This window comes from Balaenoptera borealis, assembly GCF_965194805.1.
Source record: "Balaenoptera borealis genome assembly, chromosome: 2".
Lineage (NCBI taxonomy): Eukaryota > Metazoa > Chordata > Mammalia > Artiodactyla > Balaenopteridae > Balaenoptera > Balaenoptera borealis.
The window spans coordinates 173,160,102-173,183,925 of NC_138867.1; the positions used below are offsets into that span (position 1 = coordinate 173,160,102).

A 23,824-nucleotide genomic window follows, 5' to 3' on the forward strand; every position below is an offset into this window, starting at 1 on the left:
GAGGAGTTGAGGGCACACAGTTTATCTGGGAGGTGAACCCAGGAAGCCCCCAGGGGTATTGGGAAGTGAGACCAGGAGGGAATAAGCCCTACCCAGGGTGCCACCGAGCAGGCGAAGCAGTGGACACCTAGGACCACTGGGGGACATTATTGACCTCCCAGGGCTGAGAGGTCCTTCCCAGGGGTGGGGGCCTTGTGGTGTTTATCCATTCCTCATCGTCATTGGGATTTCCCTGAAAACAGACTCCAAGATGAGGATTTCAGGGCAGATGGGTATCCAGGAGGTGGTCCCAGGGAGTGCCAGTGGGAAGTGGAGACATGAGTTTGAGAGCCGGGAAGTAAAGAGTCCTGCAGAGGATGCCAATGTCATACTGTGGGCAACTGGGGGCTCAATCCTGCTGGGGACCTTAGGGGGACACTGTAGAGCACACACCCGAGTGTCCCACCCCAGGGGTGACCCTGGGGCACCTTCATATTCTTCATTGGGTGAGGGTTCCCTGGATGTTAACTCTAGCAAGCCGAGCATGCCCAGTGGGTGTGTCCATGGGCTCCTGTGGCCAGAACAAAGCCCTCAGTCCTTGTCACAGGTGTTCCCTGTGGAGCCTGTGACAGTGTCTGTTCTTGGCATGCCTTGCTCCTTGAGCCCACATTTATATTTGTTTTGTGTGTCTTCCAGTGGTCTGTGCCCAGGGCTTGCAGGCAAAGGACAAGACAGGATCCAGCGACCCCTATGTCACCGTCCAGGTCGGGAAGACCAAGAAACGGACAAAAACCATCTATGGAAACCTGAACCCCGTGTGGGAGGAGAACTTCCACTTGTAGGTGTCTGGCTGGGCCCCCAGCCCCCTAGATGGAGCTCCCTGTTGGAGCAGCTGAAGGGTGGGCTTCAAGACACCTGCCCTGGGACCTCCCTGGTGGTCCAGTGGTTAAGACTCCGTGCTCCCAATGCAGGGGGCCCGGGTTCCATCCCTGGTTAGGAAACTAGATCCCGCATGTGACAACTAAAGATCCCGCATGCAGCAAAGAAGATCCTGCGTGCCGCAACCCGGCGCAGACAAAAAAAAAAAAAAAAAAGCCCCCTGCCCCAACCTCCTCTTCCCCCCCTGCAGTGAATGTCACAACTCCTCGGACCGAATCAAGGTGCGTGTCTGGGATGAGGACGATGACATCAAATCTCGCGTGAAGCAGAGGTTCAAGAGGGAATCCGATGACTTCCTGGGGCAGACGATCATCGAGGTGCGGACACTCAGTGGCGAGATGGACGTGTGGTACAACCTGGGTGAGCAAGGGTGGGGTTCTGCAGGGGAGAGGGGAGGGGGTCCCAGGAAGCCAACCAAAGTGGGGAGCCCAGCTGGAGCGGAGAGACAGTGTCAGCAGGAGTTAATCTAGGAGCCCAGTCTAACAGAGGAGGCAGAGTCTGTGAGCCCAGTCTGATGGTGGCAGGAAGCACCAGGCTGAGACGGTGAGCAGAACCCAGGACTGTCTTATTTCGGTGTGGGAGAGTGAGGGAGGGACAGAATCTCCATATCTCATTCTGATGCGGAAGGCAGGAAGTAAGACCTGAGGACCCTAGTGTAAGGAGAGAGGCACAGACCCAGGAATCTAACCTAAGAAAGGAGATTGAACTTTGAGAATCCAGTCTAAGGGAAGAGGTAGAGTTTGGGATTCCTAATCTGAGAAAGGAGCTACAGACCTAAGAGCCCTGTCTAAGAATGATGAGGAGAATCTGTGAGCCCAGTCTGAGGGCAGAGGAAGAACCCAGTCTGAGAGGGGTGAGCAGAGTCTAGGAACTTCTTAGTTCGGTTAGAGGAAATCTAGATATCCTATTCTGATGGGGGAAGCAGGAAGCAAGACCTGGGGATCCTAGTCTGAGGAAAGAGGCACTGACCCAGGAATCCTGTCTAAGAAGATGAGTAGACTCTGGGGAGCTTGATCTGATGGGGGAGGCAGAGTCTGGGAGCACAGCCTGGGGAAGAAGCAAGGCTCCTAGTCTAAAGAGGGAGATGCAGACCAAGGAAATTAATCTGAGTGAGGAAGCAAGATCTGGGATCCTAGTGAGATGGGAGAGACAGGGCCTAAGAATTCTAGTCTAATGGGGGAGACACAAGTCTAGGAAGCAAATCTGAGGAGAAACACCTAGGCCTTAATGCAGGGAGTCTGAGAGGGCTGCAGTTACGCATATGTTAAAATAGTCCAGGGCTATATTGGGAAGTTCTGACACTGCCATGCCTTTCTGCCCTGCAGACAAGCGGACTGACAAATCTGCTGTGTCGGGTGCCATCCGGCTACACATCAGTGTGGAGATCAAAGGCGAGGAGAAGGTGGCCCCCTACCATGTCCAGTATACCTGTTTGCACGAGGTGAGGCCCACTGCCCCACCCTGCATTTGAAGTTCACCTTTGTCTCCCACGTTACCTCCACTCACCATTCCTGCCTGCCCTAGCTCCTCCTTCCTCTTTCTGACCACACCATTCACATTCCCCTGGGCCTCTGAGACTGTCCCCTATGCCATTCTCTGTGCTCAGAAAACTCCTCCCCGTCAATCAAGGTCCAGCTTCAGGGCCCCCTCCTCTGGAAGCCCTCCATGACCTCCAGGCAGACTCTCACTACAGAAATCCAGGTCTTCCAACTGTCCCAGCCCTGAACACTCAGGGTTAGGTTTTGTGTGCCTGGGTTTGTCTCTTCCAGCTGCCTAGGGGTTCCTGGAGAGAACTCAGTATGTTGAATGAATAAATGACTGGATGAATGAGTATTGAGTGAATAAAAGAATGGGTGGAAAGATGAAAGGATGGGTGGATGGATGTGTGCTTGATCTATTGGAAGTATAGATGAGTTGGATGCGTGAATTGGGGGTAGTTGGATAGATGGATGGGTGAATAGATGGATGGACAGATAGATGAAGTATGGAAGGATGGATGGATGGATAAATTGATGGGTGGATAGATAGGTGATGGATGGATGGTTGAATGGGTTGATAAGTTAGATGGACAGATTAAGCTGTGGGTAGTAGATGGGATAGATGGGCGTGTGGTTGAATTACTAGACAGAAGGATGAGTGGATAGGTGAATTTGGGGGTAGTTGGAATGGTGGGTAGGTAGGTTGGTGGATAGATGCATGGATGGAAGAAAGGGTGGGTGGATGGATGTATGGTTGAACCATCCACAGGTGTATGGATGGGAGAATTTTGGAGTAGTTGGGTAGGTGGATGGATGAGTAGATGCATGGACAGATGGATGATGGCTGGGTGGATTGATGGTTGATTGGGTAGAAGGATGAATTATTGGATGGACAGGTGAAGTTGCGGGTAAATGTATGGGATGGATGGATGTGTGGTTGAATTACTGAAAGAATGGATAAAGTGAACAGGTGGATTTTTGGGTAGTTGGATTGATGGGTAAGGGAGTAGATGGTTAGAGGGATGGGTGGGTAGATGGGTGGATGGACAGATGGACAGATGGATGGGTGTGTAGTTGAACTATTGGGAGGATGGATGAGGGATAGCTGAAATTTGGGGTAGTTGGATGGATGGACGGGTGGTGGACGGCTGAAAGGGTAGATGAATGAATTAATGAATAAACAGATAGATGGATGATGTAAGCTGCCCTATACTTGGGATCTCTGACCCCCGGTGTCCCCTTGCACTCTCTATGACACCTTCTCCCTTGTGGTGGCAGAACCTGTTCCACTTCGTGACAGATGTGCAGAACAACGGGGTCGTGAAGATCCCAGATGCCAAGGGTGACGACGCCTGGAAGGTTTACTATGATGAGACAGCCCAGGAGATCGTGGACGAGTTTGCCATGCGCTATGGCGTCGAGTCCATCTACCAAGCCATGACGTAAGGCTGCAGGCTGTGGTGGACATGAGGACGAGGTGGAGGAAACTGGGGGGAGGGGTGGTTACCAAGTGGACACTGGCAAATCTGGGGTGGAAGGGATTCTTGGGAGGAGGAGCCAGAGAGGAAGTGAGTGTGGTGGGGGTTATGTAATTTCCCTGGAGGTTAGACAAGTGCCATTGCTGGGGGCTAGAGTGACAAGGATGAGAGCTGGAGATAAGAGGCAGAGATAGGGCAATTCAGAGAGGAGACAAACTCAGAGGACAGAATCAAGCAGAGGAAAAGGGGACAGTTTGGGGGGTTGTGAGGGCTGTCTTAGAGGCATTCTGGGGGCTGGACACCAGACCCAGTGCTTCCCATTCCCTCCTACCAGCCACTTTGCCTGCCTCTCCTCCAAGTACATGTGTCCTGGGGTGCCTGCCGTCATGAGCACCCTGCTTGCCAACATCAACGCCTATTACGCGCACACCACCGCCTCCACCAACGTGTCTGCCTCTGACCGCTTCGCAGCCTCCAACTTTGGGGTCAGTCCCAGGGGTGGGGGCCTGGAGATGAGGGAGAGCTTGACCCTGTGCTGGTCACACCTCGTGTGATTTCCAGATTCCCAATCTGGACCTGACTTGCTGTGTGACTTTGCACCAGTCACTTCCCCTCTCTGAGCCCCATTTTACCCCTCTGTTGAATGGATGTTATGAGGGGTCAGTTCAACAGCGGATGGGGTACACATAACGTATAGCAACCACTTAGCCAACGTGGCAGCCACCTTTAGCTGCTACACTTGATCCCCAAGTGCCTGCTTTCATCCAACCTTCTCCTCCTCCTCTGCCTCCTCAGAAAGAACGCTTTGTGAAGCTCCTGGACCAGCTGCATAACTCCTTGCGGATTGACCTCTCCATGTATCGGGTGAGAAGAGCATGCATGATGATTTGCTCACCCCAGGCATGTGTGTGCCTGGAGGGGACAGCTGCCAGCAGGCATGCACATGGCAGGACCCATCTTAACATGTAGAATGTGTTCCTCTGACACATGTACACATATGTGGGCAGCACCTGCCCAAAAAGTTTGGTGTATCCAAGCAGACACCCCCAGTTACTTCAAGGTGTTCTCAATGACCCCTAACACACCTCCTGAAACTTGGAGGCTCTTGTGTCTCCCCTAAAACGCTGTCTCCCATCATCCCCCGGCCTTCTTCCATAACCCCACCTCTCTTCTCCCTTCCATAGAATAACTTCCCAGCCAGCAGCCCAGAGAGACTCCAGGACCTCAAATCCACGGTGGATCTTCTCACCAGCATCACCTTCTTTCGGATGAAGGTTGGTAAGGGGAATCAGTTCCATTAGCTCTCCAGGGAGGATACTCCAGGACTGTTAGCTCCTAAATGAGTAACATTTCTCCTGGAAAGCAGTGCCCTTTCTCAGTGACCCTCTGCTTTCACATTGCTACAACATTTCCTTAAAACCAGCTCCACTTGTAGCCACTTCCTGGGTACCCCCTGTCCCCACTGTGCACACCCATGCCCATGTCACTTCCTCCTGCCAGGTGCAAGAACTCCAGAGCCCACCCCGAGCCAGCCAGGTGGTGAAGGACTGTGTGAAAGCCTGCCTCAACTCCACTTATGAATACATCTTCAACAATTGTCATGAACTCTACAGTCGAGAGTACCAGACTGACCCGGTGAGGACCCCAGATGAGGCAGGAGGGACTAGGGGACTCCAACCAGACCCTGGTCCAAGTCCCAGATCTGCCCCTTCCCAAGTGATTTAACTGTTCTGGGCCTCAGTATCTCCGCCTGTAAAATGGGGTCATAAACCCACATCTCAGGATTAAGGAGGAGATTCAATGAGATACAAGCTTCAGATGAAACATAGTTAAATGCTTAGCACCTGGTACACAGTAGGAGCTCAATAAATTTAGTTTTAGTTAAACTTAGTTGAGTCCGGCATAATACAATGTGCCTAGAATAGAGTCCCTGTTCAATAAATATTGAGTTGAATTGAATTTCTTCAGTTCAGTCTTGAACTCAATTTATTTGAGATCTTTCAACACGCTGTGTACACATATAATGTCCCAGGATTGTCAGTAAGGTTTCCAGGAGCTTATACTCTATTAGGAGGGAAAAATGTATAAATTGGAAATTTACAACCTGGGGTGATTAGCACTGGAAGGGAGGAATTGCAAGAGGCTGTGGGAGCTGAGCCCCTTCCTCAGCTTGGGCTTCAGATAGGAGATAACACGTAAGCTGAATTCAGTTCAATTTTATTTCATCCTGTTCATTTACATTCAGTTGAGTTGAAATCAAGTCGTTCTTAACTGGGTTGAGATGAAGTAGATTAAATTGGGCTGGGTTTAGTTCAACTATGATCAGTTTAGATCTATTTATTTCTGTTTGCTTGACTTAAAATTGCTCTAGGCTAATTAGTGAGCATCACTGAGTTGGACTGAGTTGACTTTAACTGAGTAAAAATGTATTCATCTCCATTCAGTTTACTTGAATTGAAATTGTTCTTGACTGGGTTGAGTTGGCTTGAGTTAGGATGAGCTAGGTTGTTGGATTAGGTACTGTTGAGTTCAACTGAGTTTGGTTGAGTTGGACTTATTTCAGTTGAGTTTAACTACTTTCATTTCCATTGATTAACTAAAGTTGGATTGAGGTGGCCTGAGTATGTTAGGTTGAGATAAGTAGGTGGAGTTGGATTGGCTTGACTTGGGTGGAGTTGAATTAGATTACATTGGTTGGGTTGAGTTCAAGTTGATTTATTTCCGTTATTTTGATTTAGATTGATCTTGATCTTGAACAAGTTGATTAGGTTCAATCCAATTGGGTTCATTTGAGTTTAATTCAACCCAGTTAAGTTTAATTCCACTAATTCAGTGTAATTGGCCCAGTTCCACTGAATTAACTCTGAAAACTGCCATCTGTTAAACTAAGTGGTCCTGATTTGCATTCATTTCAGTTCTGTTTGGTTTAGCCGGCTTGAGTTTGTTCAACTAAATTCAGTTCCATTCAGTTTTATTAGTTGAGCCTAATTAAGCTTTGTTGAGCTGTGTTGGGGTCAGTTTATGTGAGTTTAGCTCCTTTTCATGCAGACCTCACACCTGAAACTTACATATGTTAATGGAGCCCTTCCTCACCAACCTCCTGGCCCTCAATAATGAAATGTCTGAGCTCCCCACCCCTGGATCCTTTGTGGCCAACATCCCCACTGTTCTTTCCAGGCCAAGAAGGGGGAAGTTCCCCCAGAGGAACAGGGCCCCAGCATCAAGAACCTCGACTTCTGGTCCAAGCTGATCACTCTCATAGTGTCCATCATTGAGGAAGACAAGAATTCGTACACTCCCTGCCTCAACCAGTGAGTTCTGTGTCTGTGCAGTTAATTATCTGGAGGTCATCATGAATGTGTGTCACAGTTTTGTGTCTTGTGTGTAAAGGCAATCATATCTAATTACATATGAAATGTTGTATATGTGGGGGCAGTTGTGGGTGTGGCTGTGCATGGATGAAATATGGCATAATTTGCAAACAAACAAAATTGTGTGCATGTACACAATCACTGGTCTAATCAGACATGTATTTTGTATGTGTTGATTTGTGTAACTGTGCACATATGTATGTAATTTTATATGTGTCTGTAGGTTCATAAATAACAATAGATCGTGTTGTTCAAGTATTTACTATGTTCGATACTCTACTAAATGTTTTGCATGTACATCACATATATATAATATATAATTTTGTGTATAGTTGTGGTTTATGGATTTAATTGTTATTTGTGCACAATTGTGGAATGTACTTTAATGTGCAATGTTGTGTATTGTGTAATTATGTGTGAATGTGTGCACAGTTTTGGTTTGTGGCTTTACATGTCTGTAGAATTTTCGCCTGTGTTAGCTGAATGAGCTATTGTGTTTTACTGCTCCCTGAGGTGAGCGCTAGAAAGGCTCCTGTCTCTGGGGTGCCAGCACCTCTTGGTTACTTAGATATTGAGTTAAGATGAGGGATTTTGGATGGATGGACCAAATGATGGATGGATGAATGGATGGATGGACAGATGAATGGAGATGTATGGATGAATAGATGGATGGATGGATGGACAGATGGATGAATGGATGGATGGATGGATAGATCGGTGGAAGGATGGGTGGGTGGATAAAGGAATGAATGCAGGGATGGATGGAGAGATGGACAGATGGGTGAACAGACAGATGGGTGGGTGAATGGATAGGTAGATAGATGGATGAATGGGTTAATGAGTGAATGGAGGGATGGGTAGGTGGAGGCTCAGAGAGAAACAGGGCCCCAGTGCAGAGTCACTCGGCAAGTCAGTAGCTATGAATGAACTTGAGTCCAGATCCCTTGCCTGTCCCGCACTACCCTCTGGGGCTGGGAAGGCCAAAGCATCCTGTGCCATCTGGCTTCTGTCTGCCAAGGTTTCATACTTTCATGGCCTTCACCAGGTTTCCCCAGGAATTGAACGTGGGTAAAATCAGCGCTGAAGTGATGTGGAATCTGTTTGCCCAGGATATGAAGTATGCAATGGAGGGTGAGTCCTCCCACCCCTGTATCTCCCAGCCTGGCTACAGCAGGTAGCTGTGCCTCAGTGTCCCCTCTAAGGCTGTGAGTGCCCTGGACCCTCATACCTGAGGCCATCAGTGATGGCCAGAGTGGGCACTACCAAGACAGAGAGTGGCAGACCCTCCCGGCTAAGCTGCCCCCTTGCTTCCCCCACCAGAGCACGATAAGCATCGCCTATGCAAGAGTGCTGATTACATGAACCTCCACTTCAAGGTCAAATGGCTCTACAATGAGTATGTGGCAGAGCTTCCTGCCTTTAAGGACCGAGTGCCTGAGTATCCTGCGTAAGTCCTGTGCCCTGAACCCAAGCCAGAACTGTAGCGCTGACAGCTAGACTGAGGTCCAGGGTGGGAGGGTTGACCTCCTCAGAGTTCCCTGGGCATCAGGGGCACAGGTGGGGTACAAACCCAGTGTTCTCCATTCTCAGTCATTGGACTATGGACTCCTATAGGCAGACAATGAATGATCACAAGTATCAGGAACCGAGCTGAGCAGTCCCACTTGTCTTTTCTCATTTAATCCTTTCACCAATTCAAGGAGATGGGAGTGTTGTCATTCCCACTTTGTGGATTAGGAAATAGAGGATAAAATGCTGAAGGATTTGCCCAAGGCGATGTCTAATTAGTGATGGAGCCGGGATTCAAACTCGGGATGTGTGACTCTCAGGGCTTTGTTGGAGAGTGGGATGATGGTCACCATTTACCAAGGACCTACTGTGTGCTGTATCAGGATCTCAGAGAATAAACCCACTTGCCCAGGGGCAGTTTATCCACCAGGATTTCCACATGTCTGGGCCTTGCTCTGACAATAGTCACATCCTTCATTTCAAGGATGAAGCAGCCAAGGCCTCGTGCAGGAGGGGAGCTGGGGAGTGGCCACCCAGGCCATAGTGTGAGTTTGAGCAGAGGGTTAGGGGGACAAGAGACGGCAGGGCCCCATCCCGTCTCGCCATTCCAGGTGGTTTGAGCCCTTCGTCATCCAGTGGCTGGACGAGAATGAGGAAGTGTCCCGAGATTTCCTGCATGGAGCCCTGGAGCGAGACAAGAAGGACGGGGTAAGAAGGCTGATCCACCACCAAGGTCCCGGTCTGCTCACAGTGGCCTCACTACTTCTGGGATCCATTGGGATCCAATTTGGGGGCCAAAAACTGCCCTTGGGATGAGGCCAGTCTCTGAAAGGTGCCAGCCATCTTTGTCTTGTTCACAGTGTTGACGGTCTTTTGTTCATCCAACAAATGAATGACGGTTTATCAAGCCCCACCCCTCCCCCCTGTGTCCGCCTCTAAGTTCACCTTGCACACTGTCCATCTCATTATCATCCCAGGGCATTCTGGCTCTCTCTGTGGAGAGCAAGAGGGTTGGGCTCTGGGAACTGTCTGGCTCTGACCTCTCTCCTCCCTCCTGTCCTCCTCCCAATGCAGTTCCAACAGACTTCAGAGCATGCCCTGTTCTCCTGCTCCGTGGTGGATGTCTTCTCCCAGCTCAATCAGAGCTTTGAGATCATCAAGAAACTTGAGTGTCCTGACCCCCAGATCGTGGGGCACTACATGAGACGCTTTGCCAAGGTTCGGGAGCATGGATGGGGTCCAGGTGGGGGATGGAATAGGGTCAAAGTTGGGGTTGGAGTTGAGGTTAGGATTGAGGTCAGAGTCAGGGTTGATACTGAGGTTGGGACTGAGGTCAAGGTTGGAGCTGGTGCTATCACTGGTATTAAGGTAGGGGTTGAGGTCAGTGTTGGAGTTGGTCATGCCATAGTGATTGGAGTTGTGGTTGAAGTTTGAGGTTGGGATTTGAGGTTGAGGTTTGGGTTGAGGTTAGGGCTGGTGATGTCATTGGGATTGGAGTTGAAGTTGGGATCAGGGTTTGGGCTGAGGTTGTGTTTGAGGTTGGGATTTGAGGTTGAGGTTTGGGTTGAGGTTAGGGCTGGTGATATCATTGGGATTGGAGTTGAAGTTGGGATCCGGGTTTGGGCTGAGGTTGAGTTTGAGGTTGGGATTGAGGTCAGGGTTGTGGTTAAAGCTGGAGTTGAATTTGGAGCTGGGGTCAGGGTTAGAGGTGGGGTTGAGGTTGGGGTTAGTTTTAGGGTTACTATTAGGACTGAGATTCTATTGGGCATTGAGGTTGGAGTGAATGTTAGGATTTATGGAGAATGCGGGTGAGTGTTGGGGCGAGTTTGAAGGTTGGGACCATTGGCCTGGGGTTGAGGTTCAGATGGATTGACTTTAACCTGGGGTGAAGTTGAGGACTGCAGATAGGAATTGGGATTCCATTTGGGACTGAGTTATGCTTGTGTTTGGGGCTGGGTTAATGTGATTGTTGGTTGCTCTTGAACCCAGCTTTAAAAAGAGCTAGGTCTATGTAAAATAATCATCTTCATCTGGTGGTGTCTCCCTTTGGCCATGATGGTCATCCTGGGTGGAGAATTCACCCAGCCCAGTGGTCCATCTTAGGTGCTAGTAGGAGTTCGGGTTCATCCCTGATCTCACTAGTGGCTCTTGATGGGCCCATCCAAGCCCAGCCCCTTGTCTCACCCACCCTCTGTGTCCCCCCCAGACCATCAGTAATGTGCTCCTCCAGTATGCGGACATCATCTCCAAGGACTTCGCCTCCTACTGCTCCAAGGAGAAGGAGAAAGTGGTGACCTGCGGGGATCCCTGTCCTGTTTCCCCTTAACCCCATTCCATACCCCCAGAGATCCATCCTTCCCTGGGCTCTGATACCTGTGTCTGCATGTGTCTCCAACTGTGTGTGTCTTTGTGTCAGACTATGTGAGTCTGGGGGTATCTGGAGGTGAGGGGATGTGCCCTCATGTCATTGTCTGGTTGTTGTGAATGAACCCTTCAGGGTGTATGCTTCAGGGTATAAGCTCAAAACTTTGAGCTTACAAAGTTTTGAGCCCATGTAGAAGAATACTGGTATGTGACAAACAAGAACTCCCCTTCCTGCTACTCGCAGAGGTCCAGCCCCTCTCCTGGACCCACCAGGTTCAGCCCACCGGGGGGGAGTCCTCCTTCCCCCTGTTGGTCCCCAGAGACACCCCCCCTCAACACTCCCAGAAATCTGATCCCAAATGCTGTCTTCCATTCTCAGATGACCCTATGGGACCCCAGCTTCCTCCAGACCCAGACCCTGTAACCATCTGAGGTCCCTGGCAGTGCGGGGGAGGGGAGGCTCTGGGGAGGGGTCCTGAGCACTGACTCCCTGCTCTGTTCCCATCACCAGCCCTGCATCCTCATGAACAACACTCAGCAGCTGCGAGTTCAGCTAGAGAAGATGTTCGAAGCCATGGGAGGAAAGGAGGTGAGGCAGGGCCCCCGTGGGGTCACCATCATCCCCCATGTCCCTGCAGGCCCCAGAGCTTGTACCTGATGAATTCCACTTCAGCTACTCCGTCAAACCCAAGCAAGCGGCTTAACTGTCTGGGCCTCAGTTTCCTCTCCAGCCCCTTGGTATCCCTTTCTCTGGATTGGATCCCTTTCCCTGGGTTGGATGGGAAAATGCCCCATCCGTGTGGATGCCCTATAAACCTGACCTGATGTGCCTTCTTCCTCCTCAGCTGGATGCTGAGGCCAGTGACATCTTGAAGGAGCTACAGGTGAAACTCAACAACGTCTTGGATGAGCTCAGCCGGGTGTTTGCTACCAGGTGGGGGCATCTCCAGGGCTGGGAGCAGAAGGGAGGGGGCAGCTCTCAGACCTCTGAGCCTGCAGCATCTGGAGACTCAGCAAATGTAGTGGCGAAGATCTCAGGCTAGGAGTTAGATGAAGTCGAGTTCAATGCAGGCTTCACTGCTTACTAGCTGTGTGGCCTTGGGTGAGTTGCTTAACCTCTCTGAATCTTAGTTTACCCATCTGTAAAGTGGGGATGATGATAACAATAGTACCTGAGTAGGACTGTGTGATGAAATAAACAACACAGGTAAATATCTTAGTCTGATGTCCATTTCTGCTATTAAATCCCACCCTGGCTGTTATATGCCATCCACAGATCAGCCTCATCCTGCCTTTCTTCCGGAGGCCAGGAGAGTCTGACCTGAGCTCCTCCTCTCTGTGTTCCCAGCTTCCAGCCACACATTGAAGATTGTGTCAAGCAGATGGGTGACATCCTTAGCCAGGTGAAAGGCACAGGCAATGTGCCAGCCAGTGCCTGCAGCAGCGTGGCCCAGGATGCTGACAATGTACTGCAACCCATCATGGACCTGCTGGACAGCAAGTGAGCCAGGCTAGGTGGACTGAGTCCACCAGGGAGGGCTCCGGGGTCGGGCCTCAGAAACCTGGGGGCTGGCCTGGAAAGGACACTCAGGGCATGTTTGCTGGGTGGTGGTTGAATGGTTTGGACGGGTGGGTGAGTGGAGGCATGAAAGGATGGAAAAATGGGTGGGTTAATGATTGGAAGGATTGGTGGGTCAGTATTTGTATGGATGAATGGATGATAAATGACATGAGGGATGGGTGGGCAGATGGATGTGTAGATTAAAAGATAAATGCTTAGAAACTTAGATGGAGGGTGTATGGGTAAAAGGATGGTTGGATAGATGAATGGATGGATGGAGAGTTGGGTAAATATTTGGATGGATGAATAACTGGAGGATGGGTGGATGGATGTCTGGGTGGGAGGACGGAAGAAAGGAAAGAAGGAAGGTAGGGAAAAGTGATGGAGGAAGAATTAAAGAAGGTTGCGGGAAGGATGGTTTGGTGGATGGGTGGGTCAGTTGTTGGAAGGATGATGGTGGATTGCCCTCTCTCAATCCCATACAGTCAATCATGAACTCTGTTTTCCCTCTCATTCCCTTCCTCTCCCTTCTGAGCATGGCCTCAGCCCCCTCATAGTCCCTGGTCTCCAACCTTCCTATTCCAGATCATCCCCCACTATGTTCTTTCAAACAGGAAAGTCTGGCTGTGTCCCTTCTCTCTTAAACACTCTCCCCACTGCCCTCATGCTAAGGCCCAGGCCTTCCTCCTAGACTTTGAGGCCCCTTCCAAGTCTAGCCCCTGCTCACCTGTCCAACCACCTTTGACTCTTCTCCCCATGCGTCATGCATCATAGCCCCATCAGACCACCCAGGGGTCCCTGTACAGGCTCTGTGCCCTCTTGCGTGTCCATGGAATGCCTTCCCACCTTGCCCATGTATTGAGGGGAAGGGGCTGCTCAGGTTAGGTCCATCTGGGCACTCTCTCAGCCCTGTCCCTTGCCCCCAGCCTGACTCTCTTTGCCAAAATCTGTGAGAAGACGGTGCTGAAGCGGGTGCTGAAGGAGTTATGGAAGCTGGTCATGAACACCATGGAGAAGACCATCGTCCTGCCACCCCTCACTGACCAGACGGTGAGGCCCACAGGGGGCCAGAGGGGACACCTGGGCTTCCTCCTCTTTGGGAGCCTAGAGAGCTTGGAATCAAAGGCATTGGGGGCTTAGAGGTCATCCAGGCACAAGGGCCATCTGAGGGTATAGAAGCCACCGGAGGTCAGTGGGGCCATTCAAAAATCAGAGAGGTCACACATGGGTCAAAAGTCATCAAAGCATCAAAGAGGTCATTCAGGGGTCATTTAAAGGTCAAGTAAAGAGATGTCTAGGGGACACAGGGGTCACATGTGGGTCAAGAGATTATTCAAAGGTCAGAGATCACCCAGAAAACAGAGAGGTCAGCTTGGGGATCAAGGCCATCCATGGGTTACAGAGGTTATAGGGGCCAGTGGGTTCATCAGGGGGCTTTGGAGGTCAATCAAGAGACAAGGAGAGGAGATACCCAGATTTCAAAGATCAGAGACCAACAGAACAGAGAGCTCCAGGAAGTCAACCAGAGGTTATGGAGAGCACCCAAGTTCGTAGAGGTCAAGCAGAGGTCAGCGGTCATCCAGAGACCAGGACCGTGCCTCTGGGACTCTTCTGGGAACAGCCCAGAGATGGCGATCTGCAGGGTTGGCGGGGGGAGGGGGGGGCGGGGGGCGGCGACATCTTCAGAGGGGTGTGGCTGGGCGTGGGTTCCAGCCGGGAGGTGTCGGTGGCCTGAGGACAGTGATGGCACAACACACAATGGGAGGACATTCCTGGGTGGATGAGAGAGGCTTGGGGGAGGTGGGGGGCGGGGCTCCGCCTAGAGGCAATGATGGGGGAGGCGCCGGACCTCCCGCTGCCTGCCCGCCTCCTCCGGGCTGCTGGGCTGGGCTGGGGCACGGAGTCCGGGTCCGTCCCTCGGTGCCTTCTCCTCCCCTTCCCTGGCCTCCCTGAAGACTCATGGTGACTTATTCCCCCCTCCCCCACCGCCCTGCCCCCATCACGGCTGACAGATGATCGTAAGTAGAGGCCCCTCTGTCCGTCTGTCTGTCCATCCGCTCTGTGTCTGGACTCGGCCCACCGCGTGGCTGCACCCCCCCACCCAGCGCCCCCTCCTCACCCACTGGCCCCCCCATCCACTGTCCCACCTCCCGCCTAGATGTGCCTGTGTCTGTCTGGGGCGGGGCATGGGGAGGGGCGGGGCTGGGAGGGAGGGAGGCCACGCCCACCCCCAATTATAAGTACGAAGGAGGGACCTCCCGCCTCCCAAAACCCGGGCCGGCACCTTCACATCTGCCCACATCCTTTAGTTAGAATTCGCCCTTACTCCCATGCTCAGACACCACCAGGATATCTGGGTCCCCGAAGCTAGAAGGAAGTTCAAAGTCAATGGAGCTCCTCTGACCTCTCTTTTCAGCTCTGAACTGTTAGTAGCCGCCTAAAATACAGGTCCTCACCACCCCGGTCTGTATAGCTGATCAGTGCAGACCCCACCACCAGCCCTGCTCACCGCCCTTCCACCACACATACTAACACACAAGAATCCCAGACACACACCCAGGCACCCAGGTGGGGGACGATGTTGTGACTCCTTGGTGTCAGGCAGACTTGGCATCAAATCTCAGCCCAGCCATTCTCTCTGTGACCTTGGGAAGTCACTTCACCTCCCAACCTCCATTTCCTTGTCTGGAAAAAGAGGTTAATTGTAGCAGCTCTCTGAGTGTTGTTGTGAGAACCAAATAGGATGATGCATTAAAGTGCTCGACTCAGTGACAGACTGAGGCAATGCTCACTAAATTAGAACTAATATTATTGGTGGTGGTGGTAGTATGTAGACACATAGGAGGGCAGAGATCAGTTAAAACCACTTTAGAGTCCTCTTTTGTAGGCAAGACAAGGCTGTTACAAGATTTCACCTTGTCAAAAGTTTGCTAGTGCTCATCTCACTTCTTGTGGCTGCAGTGTGGGTCTTTGGCTGTAACTACATGGTGGCAGCGTACCCAACTACAGACAATGCATTTGTGGGTAGAGAGCTAAGGGAATTCACATTTATTGAGGATTTCCTGTATTCCAGACCTCATAGCTGTTGTTTCAGCTCACCTTCATGACAACCCTTTGAGTGAGATGGATATTATTATTCCCATTTTGCAGATGAGGAAAGCTGAGGCTCAGAGAGTCACTTGCTCAAAGCCATATAGTAAATATATGCCAGAATCAGGATTCAAATTCAGGTCTGTCTGAATATGGAGCCTATTTGCTTTCCTGTTGACTCAAGAACCAAGAGCCTCATATATACAGTAAATGTAAATGGATTATATTTTGGCAGCAACTTCTCTCTCTCTGGCTCTTTCTCTTTCCTGTCTCTCTGACTCTCTTGCCCTTTTTAAGAGTCAGTCATTAAGGCACACACACAATCCCCCCAGCAACCCTGTTACCAGCCCTCTGTGCAGTGCAGATGCCCTTTACTTCCTGTCCCCATGAGTATGTGTTATCACTCTGGATTCCCATCCCACACAGCTTGCTAGGTTGATCACCTTGTGACATTGTCTCTGCAGGGCAACCTCTTGAGAAAACATGGCAAGGGATTAGAAAAGGTAATGAGGGCCTCGTCTGCACTGAGGTCCCAAGCTCTGGCGTCTGGGTGTGTGTGTGTATGTGTGTGTCCATTTGCATGGGCAGAAAGGCCAGCTGGGGGTCATGGGTAGGAGGAGGGTATCCTAACGAAGTCCCACAAAACTGGAAGTCAGAGACAAAGTGATTCCCCACGGACATGGCTTAGAGTGTGTGTGCGTGTTGGTGCGCAGACAGCTCCTGCCCTCTCATGACAATACCCAAAGGGCTTATCCCAGCCCTGGGCTCAGCTGAAATTCTGTGGCTTCAGGAAGGGCCCAGACACTGGACAACTGCCCTGGACTGAGACATGTTTTGTTTTGTTTTGTTTATTCTAATGGGTGTTCGTTATAAGGAGATAGGAGCCGTGGCAACACGTGAATAGTTGCCCTTACTGTGCAGTCACACAGGAGCTATCATGCCTGTGTGCATACAAGTGGGGTCTCCACTTCATGAACATGGGTTGTAGGACTTCCCAACTCACTCATCCAGCCCTTTGGGGAGCACATGCAATATGTCAGGCTCCATATACATGTACATACATCCCTGGGGGTGGGGGGTGGAGAGTGTGTGGGTTTATGTGTGTAATTGTGCACGTGCGTGCAAGTGTTTAGTAGTGCACGTGTGTATTTTAGCTTGTGAATTCTTCTGCACATGTGTGTGTCTTCGTATGTTGATCTGGGGGTTTGTGTGTGCATAAACTTTCTGCACACCCATGGATGTGCCTGGGTGTGTGTCTATGTGTTGAGTGAACTGGTGATACCTGTTAGTACGCTTCTTTTAGAGTCAGGCCTGCTGGGGTAAGGTCTTGGGAGTTGGGGGAGGAGAGACTCTGAGCCTTCTCTTCTTTCCCCTCCCCAAGGCACCCCATCTTGGGGCAGGCTGACTGTGGGATTGGGCACCTGTCCCCAGGTGATGGACTGATTCTAGCCTCCTGACAGTCCAGAGTCTGGCCCCAGGTCCCCACCAGAGGACAAGGGAAGGTGCCTAGCTGGGGAGGGGGTCCAGCATTAGACCCAGAACCTGGGAGGGAGCTCGTGGGCTGTGCTTTGAGGGGGGCAGGGAAGTCCCACTGAGTATCCTCTCAGCAGCCACCCGAACTCTGACCTTCGCCTGATTCTCTCCACAGGGCAGGGTGAAATTGCCAAGCCACTCAGATGTAAGACCAGCCTCTCCCTGTCTGTCTGGCTCCCACCCCAACTCCTACCTACCCCCCACCCCACCCCGTACCTTCTTCCACCTCTGTGATCCGTGCCATCTGGGGGTGTACCGTGACCCTGTCTGTTGGTCTCTTCTTCCTTTGTCTGTCTGGCTTGTTCGTGAGGGGTGGCGTGGGGAGGGTGGCAGGTGGGGAGGAGGGTGCTGCAGGGGAAACCAAGGCCCAGGCTGGGCTCCCGAGTGACTGTGCCTTGTGACAGCCTTGGGGAATCACAGACAAGGAATAAGAAGAGTAGCGACAGCCAGGATGCTAATAATAATACCAGTAGTGGCAGGGTGACCAGATCCCACTGGCCAGCTTGGAAAAGCATCAACGTGATTCCAGACATCCCAGCTGTAAATGGCCCTCCTCCCTGTCTAGCCCTGCCTAGGACCCCCATACCTCCCCAGGACCCAGTAATTCAGGACTCATAACTTCACTGATACTCAGCTCCCCCCACAGCTGTTATCCCCTAAGCTAGTGTAGGTGCCCCTATTAGCCAGGGGAGGAAACTGAGGCCCAGAAAGGGCCAAGGACATGCCTCAGGTCACCCAACATAGTGATGGAGGAGGCAGGACATGCAGCTTCCAGGCCACGACCCCGTCTCCCCTAACACTGCCCGTGACCTCGAAACCAAGTGATAAGAACCGTGAACACTGAATAAAGACGCGATTAGTCCCAGCTAAGCGGGGATATGATTTCCCCCATCAAGATGGGAAAACTGGGGGTCAGAGAGGTTAAATGACTTGCCCAGGGCCACATAGCAGAGCTGGGATTTGAACCCATGCCCACCCGGTTCATCGGAGCCATAACCAGGATGTCTTATTGCTGATGTCTGTTTTGGGGAGGAGTGGGGGCGGGGTACTGAGGTGTGTGTTAAGGGGGAGGATTCTTCCTTTAAAAGGTCAGATTAACAGGCCCCCCAGATTACTGGGGGAATTCTTCTACAGAGGGAATGGGCCCATGGTGGGTAGTGGTTTTCACTACACAGAGCCCATCCCATAGTTTTCGCAAGGCTCCATGACTTGGGGCTGGCAAGCCCCACCCATACCCGCAAACACCATCACAGCCCGCTCTCTGTTTTCTTCTCTGTCCCACAAACCTGGGGTCATGGTGGAGGTGGCAGGCTGGGTAGCACCCCACGGGACTGAGATTTCTGGAGACAAGGTCACCATCTCCTTCTCAGCACTTCCTGGGGGGCTCCAGACCTCTGTCCCCAGGACACACCATTGCCCTGCCCAGAGCCTTTGGACAAGAACCAAGATGGCGTCCAGGGCTGGGGTGTCAGTGGCGGCTTGGGCACTGGGCAGAAGGACCCCCCACCCTCACCCGGGTTATGTCTGTTGTTACCTACAGGGAACCCAGATGATCTTCAATGCAGCCAAGGAGCTGGGTCAGCTATCTAAACTCAAGGTGAGGCCAGGGGTGGGGGCAGGAGATTGGGGTGGGAGGCTTCTTAGGGAAGAGGTCCCAGAATAGTGGCATGCTTTGCAGGCTCAAAGGACAGAGACCCTACTCAGACTGGCTTAATCACAATGTATTTGCTCAGTGTATTGAAAAGAGGTGCAAGGTTCAGCTTCAGATACAGCTTGATCAAGAATACAAATAATTTATTTGACAAATATTTATTGAGCACCTGCTGTGTGCCAGCCACATGCTAGGCACTGGGAACACAATGATGAAAAGACAGACCCACTATCCAACTCCTCAGAGTTTAGCAAGAATGAGACCCATAGGCAGATCCCCAAGGCAGAATTTGCTCTGCCCACCTGGACACTCTCTCCATCCATCCAGGACCACATGGTACGAGAAGAAGCCAAGAGCTTGACCCCAAAGCAGTGTGCAGTTGTTGAGCTGGCCCTGGACACTATCAAGGTGAGAGGCCACACCCCTGCCCATCCCAGATGGGGCAGGCAGAGGGTGTGGCTGGTGTGGACATGGACCTAGGCTCAAACCCACCTTAATTCATTCCATTTATAAACACTCCCTGATGACCCTTCTATGTCAGCTCCAGGCTGGCTGATGGCAGGGACTTGAGGAGCCCCAGGCTGGATGTCAGCTGGATGTAGACATCCCCAGCCCTGTGGGGTCAGGACAGGGTAGAAGAAGAGATGGGAGAGCCCAGGGAGGGGGCAGTAAGGACTTTCTGGATTAGAAGGCATGTGGGAGGTGGTGGGGTTTGAGGAATGCATAGAAATTCACAAGGCAAAGCAACAGCATTCTAGGCAGGGAACCAGTCCATGCAAAAACATGGAGACATGAAAGGGGACATGGTCTCCATGAAATAAAAAGCGTGAAAACTACTCTGAAGGAAATGTTTTGTTGAAATGGAGAATTACAGCACAACAGGGTTGGCAACACATTAAGTTGGAGTGGTTAAGGAAAACTCCTTGAAACCTTAATCAAAGAAAGACAGGGAGCCAGCCATGGCAAAATAGGGGGTGGGGGTGGGGCTGGGAGGGCCTTCCTGCCAGTGAGCATAGTAAGTGCAAAGCCCCTGAGGCAGGTACGTTCTAGGGAAGACTTTTGGAAAGAAGGCTGGGAGGGGTGCAGGGCATGGGTGTTATTCTGAGGGTGCTGGGAGCCCACAGGCGCGTTTGGGGCAGGGGTGGAGGTGAGGGAATAGCAGGACCTGGGTGTTCTGAAGATCTGCCCTGTCATGGCGTATCACAGCAGAGGGCAGCGGAGTGGGGGAGGGGGAGTTGGGGCTGCCCAGCCCGATGCGCGGGTAGGGGGTCCCGCCAGCCTTACCTGTCTCCACCCTGTTCCCCACAGCAATACTTCCATGCGGGTGGCGTGGGCCTCAAGAAAACCTTCCTGGAGAAGAGTCCAGACCTGCAGTCCCTGCGCTACGCCCTGTCCCTCTACACGCAGGCCACCGACCTGCTCATCAAGACATTCGTGCAGACGCAGTCGGCGCAGGGTAAGGAGCCACTGGTTAACGCGATGACAATCCCCGCCTGCAGGAGCAGCCGAGCCCCTTTGACTCACCTCCTCTGTGATGTCATGGGTCCGGGCCGAATTAACAGCTCCGGGGCGCACCTGAGCTCCATAGTGTCACCAGGCCAATGAGCGATCTACAGCTCTTAGGGGCGGAACCTATGACGTCATTGGGCCAGGAGGGGATGATCTCTCCTGGGAAAATCCATGACGTCATGGGGTCAGGATGTGATTGAAAGCTGTGGGGCGGGATCTCTGACGGCCAGGACTAGGGAGTGATTGACAGCTCTGGCAGGGGCGGGACCTCTGACGTCATGCGGCCAAGGAATGATTGGCAGCTCCCGGGGAGGGACCTCTGGGGGAATGGTTGAAAGTACCCCAGGGAGGGACCTCTGTACTGTCAGGGGCTAAGGAATGACAGCCCCAGAGATGGGAGGGACCCCGACCTGGAGGGGGCGGACGGAGAGGGAGTTCTCATTTCTCAAATTCTCTCTTTCTCTCTCTCTTCTCTTGCCTCTGTCTCCTGTCCCTCTCTGAGTTCGCACACAGCAGCTGGGGCTGGGGGGCAGAACTCCAGGGTCCTAGTTCCCCTCCCTGGGGACCACCCTTTTCAAAATTGGCCCTAAGAGTGCAGACAAGGGAGAGAAGTTTGGCCGCTGACCCAGGTTTAGTTCCGGCAGTGGAAGAAGAGGCCGGGGTGAGGGGAGCTAAACCCTGTGGCCGCAAGCGGCCCCCTTCCCCCCGAGTCAACCCAGGGCCTAGGGCCCTCGGCTTCGTGCCCAGCCCACGCTGCTGCTTTTAGTGTCCCTGGTGTCCCCCCGGAGCAGGAGGCTGTCTGTCTGTCCGTCTGCAGCTGACGTTTCTCTCTCTCTTGTTTCTCCTCCCTCTCACTCGCCGCCCCCTCTCTGCGCCTCCCCTGCTCCCCGTCACGCACACTCGCCCTCCATCCTCGCCTCTCGCTCGCTCGTCTCTTCCCCCCACCACTCCTCCCTTCCCTCCTTTCTCCACCTCCCCACCGTGATTAGTCCATGGTGGAAAAGGGACTAGGTTTACCCTTAGTGAAGACATTTATCCTGAGAAGGGTACGTGCTTCCGCCGCCCACCCGCGCCCGGTGCCTGCGCCCCTCCTGGCCCGGCTAGTAAAAGGCCCGTCCTTCCGTCTCCCAGGCCTGCGGGGCCCCGCCCAGACCCGACTGGCTGCGAGGGGGCTGAGGCGGACAAGGGGGAAGGACGGCTTGCTGGTTCCACATGGGGAAGGAGAAGCGATTCGAGTCGGAATCCGTTTCTCCCTAGGTGCTTCTCTTAAACCAGATCCCCGGTCCCCCCAGACAGGCGCCTGCCCGGTTAAGAGCGGGCTCAGATTACAGCTCTGCCACTCCATGGCTGGGCGCCTCTGGCAACAGGCTGCCTCCCTGAGCCTCAGGTTTCTCATCTGTAAAGTGGGAACAGTCAAGGACCCTAATTCATAGGATTATTTTTAGGATTAGATGAATTAAATTTAGCCCTGAGACTTTCCTGACAGGAAAGTTCCTGACGTGTACTGGGGGGCAACAATTGTTAGTTGTTTTATTATTATTGTTTATATGATTATTATGATTATGATTATTATTATTATTGATGTCACTTTTCCGAGCATAGAAAACCAACATTTTTTAGGCTCTAACTCTGGGTCAGCCCTTGTGCCAAGCATTTCTCAGGGATTCTCAAAAACATTCCTCCTGGTCGCTCCACAGGGCGTCCATCATTCCATAGATGAGGAAGCTGAGTCTCAGAGGAGATTAAGCCCTTTGCCCAAGGAACCTTCCCCTGTAGGGGGTGTCCGGGACTTGGGGAGTGGGGATGGGGTTGGGGAAAGCACAGAGAAGCCCGCGAAAGACCCTTCCCCTTGGAGCCAGCAAACCACGGGATGGGGGTGCCCAGCACTGCCCCCCTCCCCCTTCTTACTAGCTTTGGCCATGATCTGACCCCTCACCCCACCCACTACTGTCCGACTCTCCCCTGGCACCCCTCAGTCTGGCCCGGATTGAGCTTGCTGTGAAGCATCAGCCTGGGGGTGGCGGGTGAGGCTGAGCATGTGACTGGTTGGGGGAAGGGGGTGGGAGCCTGAGATGACAAGGAAGGCAGCCTGGGGTGGGCAGCGAAGATGAGGGTGTGCAGGGTCTTCAGGCCCCTCTGACCCCTGAGCCTCGGTCACTTTCTGCCCAGAGACAGGTAACCCGGTCAACCTTGGACTGACCCGTTCTCCTTCCCCTCACCCACCCCTGCCTTTCCCCCTGTTCCTCCCCCCATGCATGGGGTGCTCCAGGTGTGGGGAGCTTCCTGAGGGGCAGGGGAGGGGACTGGTGGGGGTGCTGATGGTCACAGGTCCCCAGGCCCCACAGGATGCCCTTCCCAAGAGTCACAGAGGGAGGAATGGGGACAGAAGCTTTTAAACTGCTCCTTCAATGATCCCCATCAGAACTAATCAACCAGGATGCTTGTGGTGGCCAGAAACTAAAGCGTACCTTATCCTGACTCAGGCAGACTAGAGAATTTGTGAACCTGTAACTGAAAGATTAGGAATTGATTTGGCATCAGTAATAGCTGGATCTAGAGTCTCCAACAATGCCATTGGTCATTGGTCTCTGTTGAGACCTCTGTGGGGTGGACTCTCCCCTCACTGGGTAGAGTCAGCCTTGCCAGCCTAACCAGAGAGAGACTCTTTCCTAAGAGTTACAGCAAAAGTCTCAGGGCCAATTTCTATTGGCCCAGCTTGAGTCACATGACCATCCCTGAGCCAATCACTGCAGCCATGGCTGGGGAATGCTCTTATTGGGCAGCCGTGGTTCGTTTAGCCTTACCTGAAGTGTGAGATGGAGCCACAAGGTCTGAGGTGAGGTAGGGACATTTCTCAATGGAAACTTGAGATGGTCTATTGGAAAAGGAATGGCAGGGAAAATGAAAGATTTCTCTACAAGCTGTCACTTCAGGAGAGCTGAGGATTCTGGGTCATGTTATCACAGTGTGTTGGAGGAGTAGTGAGGAAGCCTGTGAGGCTGGAGCCGACGTGGCAAGGGTAAGAGTGGAGGGAGGTGAGGCAGGAGAGGTAATAGTGACACATATCAGGAGTGACACTGAAGGTCATAAAAGGACTTTGATTATTTCAGAGTGAGATGGGAGCCATGGGAGGATTTTGAGCAGAGAAGGGACATGATCTGAGTTAGGATTTCTCTGGCTGGTGTATGGAAAGAAGCTGAGAGGAGGGTGCAGGGAGACAGGGAGGAGGCCACTGCAATATTCCAGGTTGGCCTAGTTGGCCCAGGGACAACTCCTATTGGCCTATCTTGGGTCACATGACCATTCCTGAGCCAGTCACTGCAGCCATGGCCAGGGAATGCTCTGATTGGGCAGCCATGGTT

The 23,824-nt window shown here is 52.2% G+C and overlaps 1 protein-coding gene across 2 annotated transcripts in view; it reads left to right on the plus strand.

Moving 5' to 3' along the window:
• Positions 1 to 23,824, plus strand: part of UNC13A (unc-13 homolog A) — a 57,453-nt gene that overhangs the window by 26,259 nt on the left and 7,370 nt on the right. The window contains exons 16-38 of one of the 2 annotated variants that reach the window (XM_082380146.1): positions 676 to 817; positions 1,109 to 1,278; positions 2,244 to 2,359; positions 3,675 to 3,838; positions 4,209 to 4,359; positions 4,670 to 4,738; positions 5,059 to 5,148; positions 5,375 to 5,509; positions 7,052 to 7,185; positions 8,291 to 8,376; positions 8,566 to 8,692; positions 9,366 to 9,462; positions 9,829 to 9,972; positions 10,961 to 11,044; positions 11,630 to 11,707; positions 11,964 to 12,052; positions 12,467 to 12,619; positions 13,606 to 13,729; positions 16,234 to 16,272; positions 17,418 to 17,447; positions 18,843 to 18,899; positions 19,281 to 19,361; positions 20,262 to 20,409. In XM_082380146.1, the coding sequence (XP_082236272.1) occupies positions 676 to 817; positions 1,109 to 1,278; positions 2,244 to 2,359; positions 3,675 to 3,838; positions 4,209 to 4,359; positions 4,670 to 4,738; positions 5,059 to 5,148; positions 5,375 to 5,509; positions 7,052 to 7,185; positions 8,291 to 8,376; positions 8,566 to 8,692; positions 9,366 to 9,462; positions 9,829 to 9,972; positions 10,961 to 11,044; positions 11,630 to 11,707; positions 11,964 to 12,052; positions 12,467 to 12,619; positions 13,606 to 13,729; positions 16,234 to 16,272; positions 17,418 to 17,447; positions 18,843 to 18,899; positions 19,281 to 19,361; positions 20,262 to 20,409 (2,508 nt within the window). The remainder of the gene's footprint in view (positions 1 to 675; positions 818 to 1,108; positions 1,279 to 2,243; positions 2,360 to 3,674; positions 3,839 to 4,208; positions 4,360 to 4,669; positions 4,739 to 5,058; positions 5,149 to 5,374; positions 5,510 to 7,051; positions 7,186 to 8,290; positions 8,377 to 8,565; positions 8,693 to 9,365; positions 9,463 to 9,828; positions 9,973 to 10,960; positions 11,045 to 11,629; positions 11,708 to 11,963; positions 12,053 to 12,466; positions 12,620 to 13,605; positions 13,730 to 16,233; positions 16,273 to 17,417; positions 17,448 to 18,842; positions 18,900 to 19,280; positions 19,362 to 20,261; positions 20,410 to 23,824) is intronic. The other variant, XM_082380147.1, reaches the window with a different exon arrangement.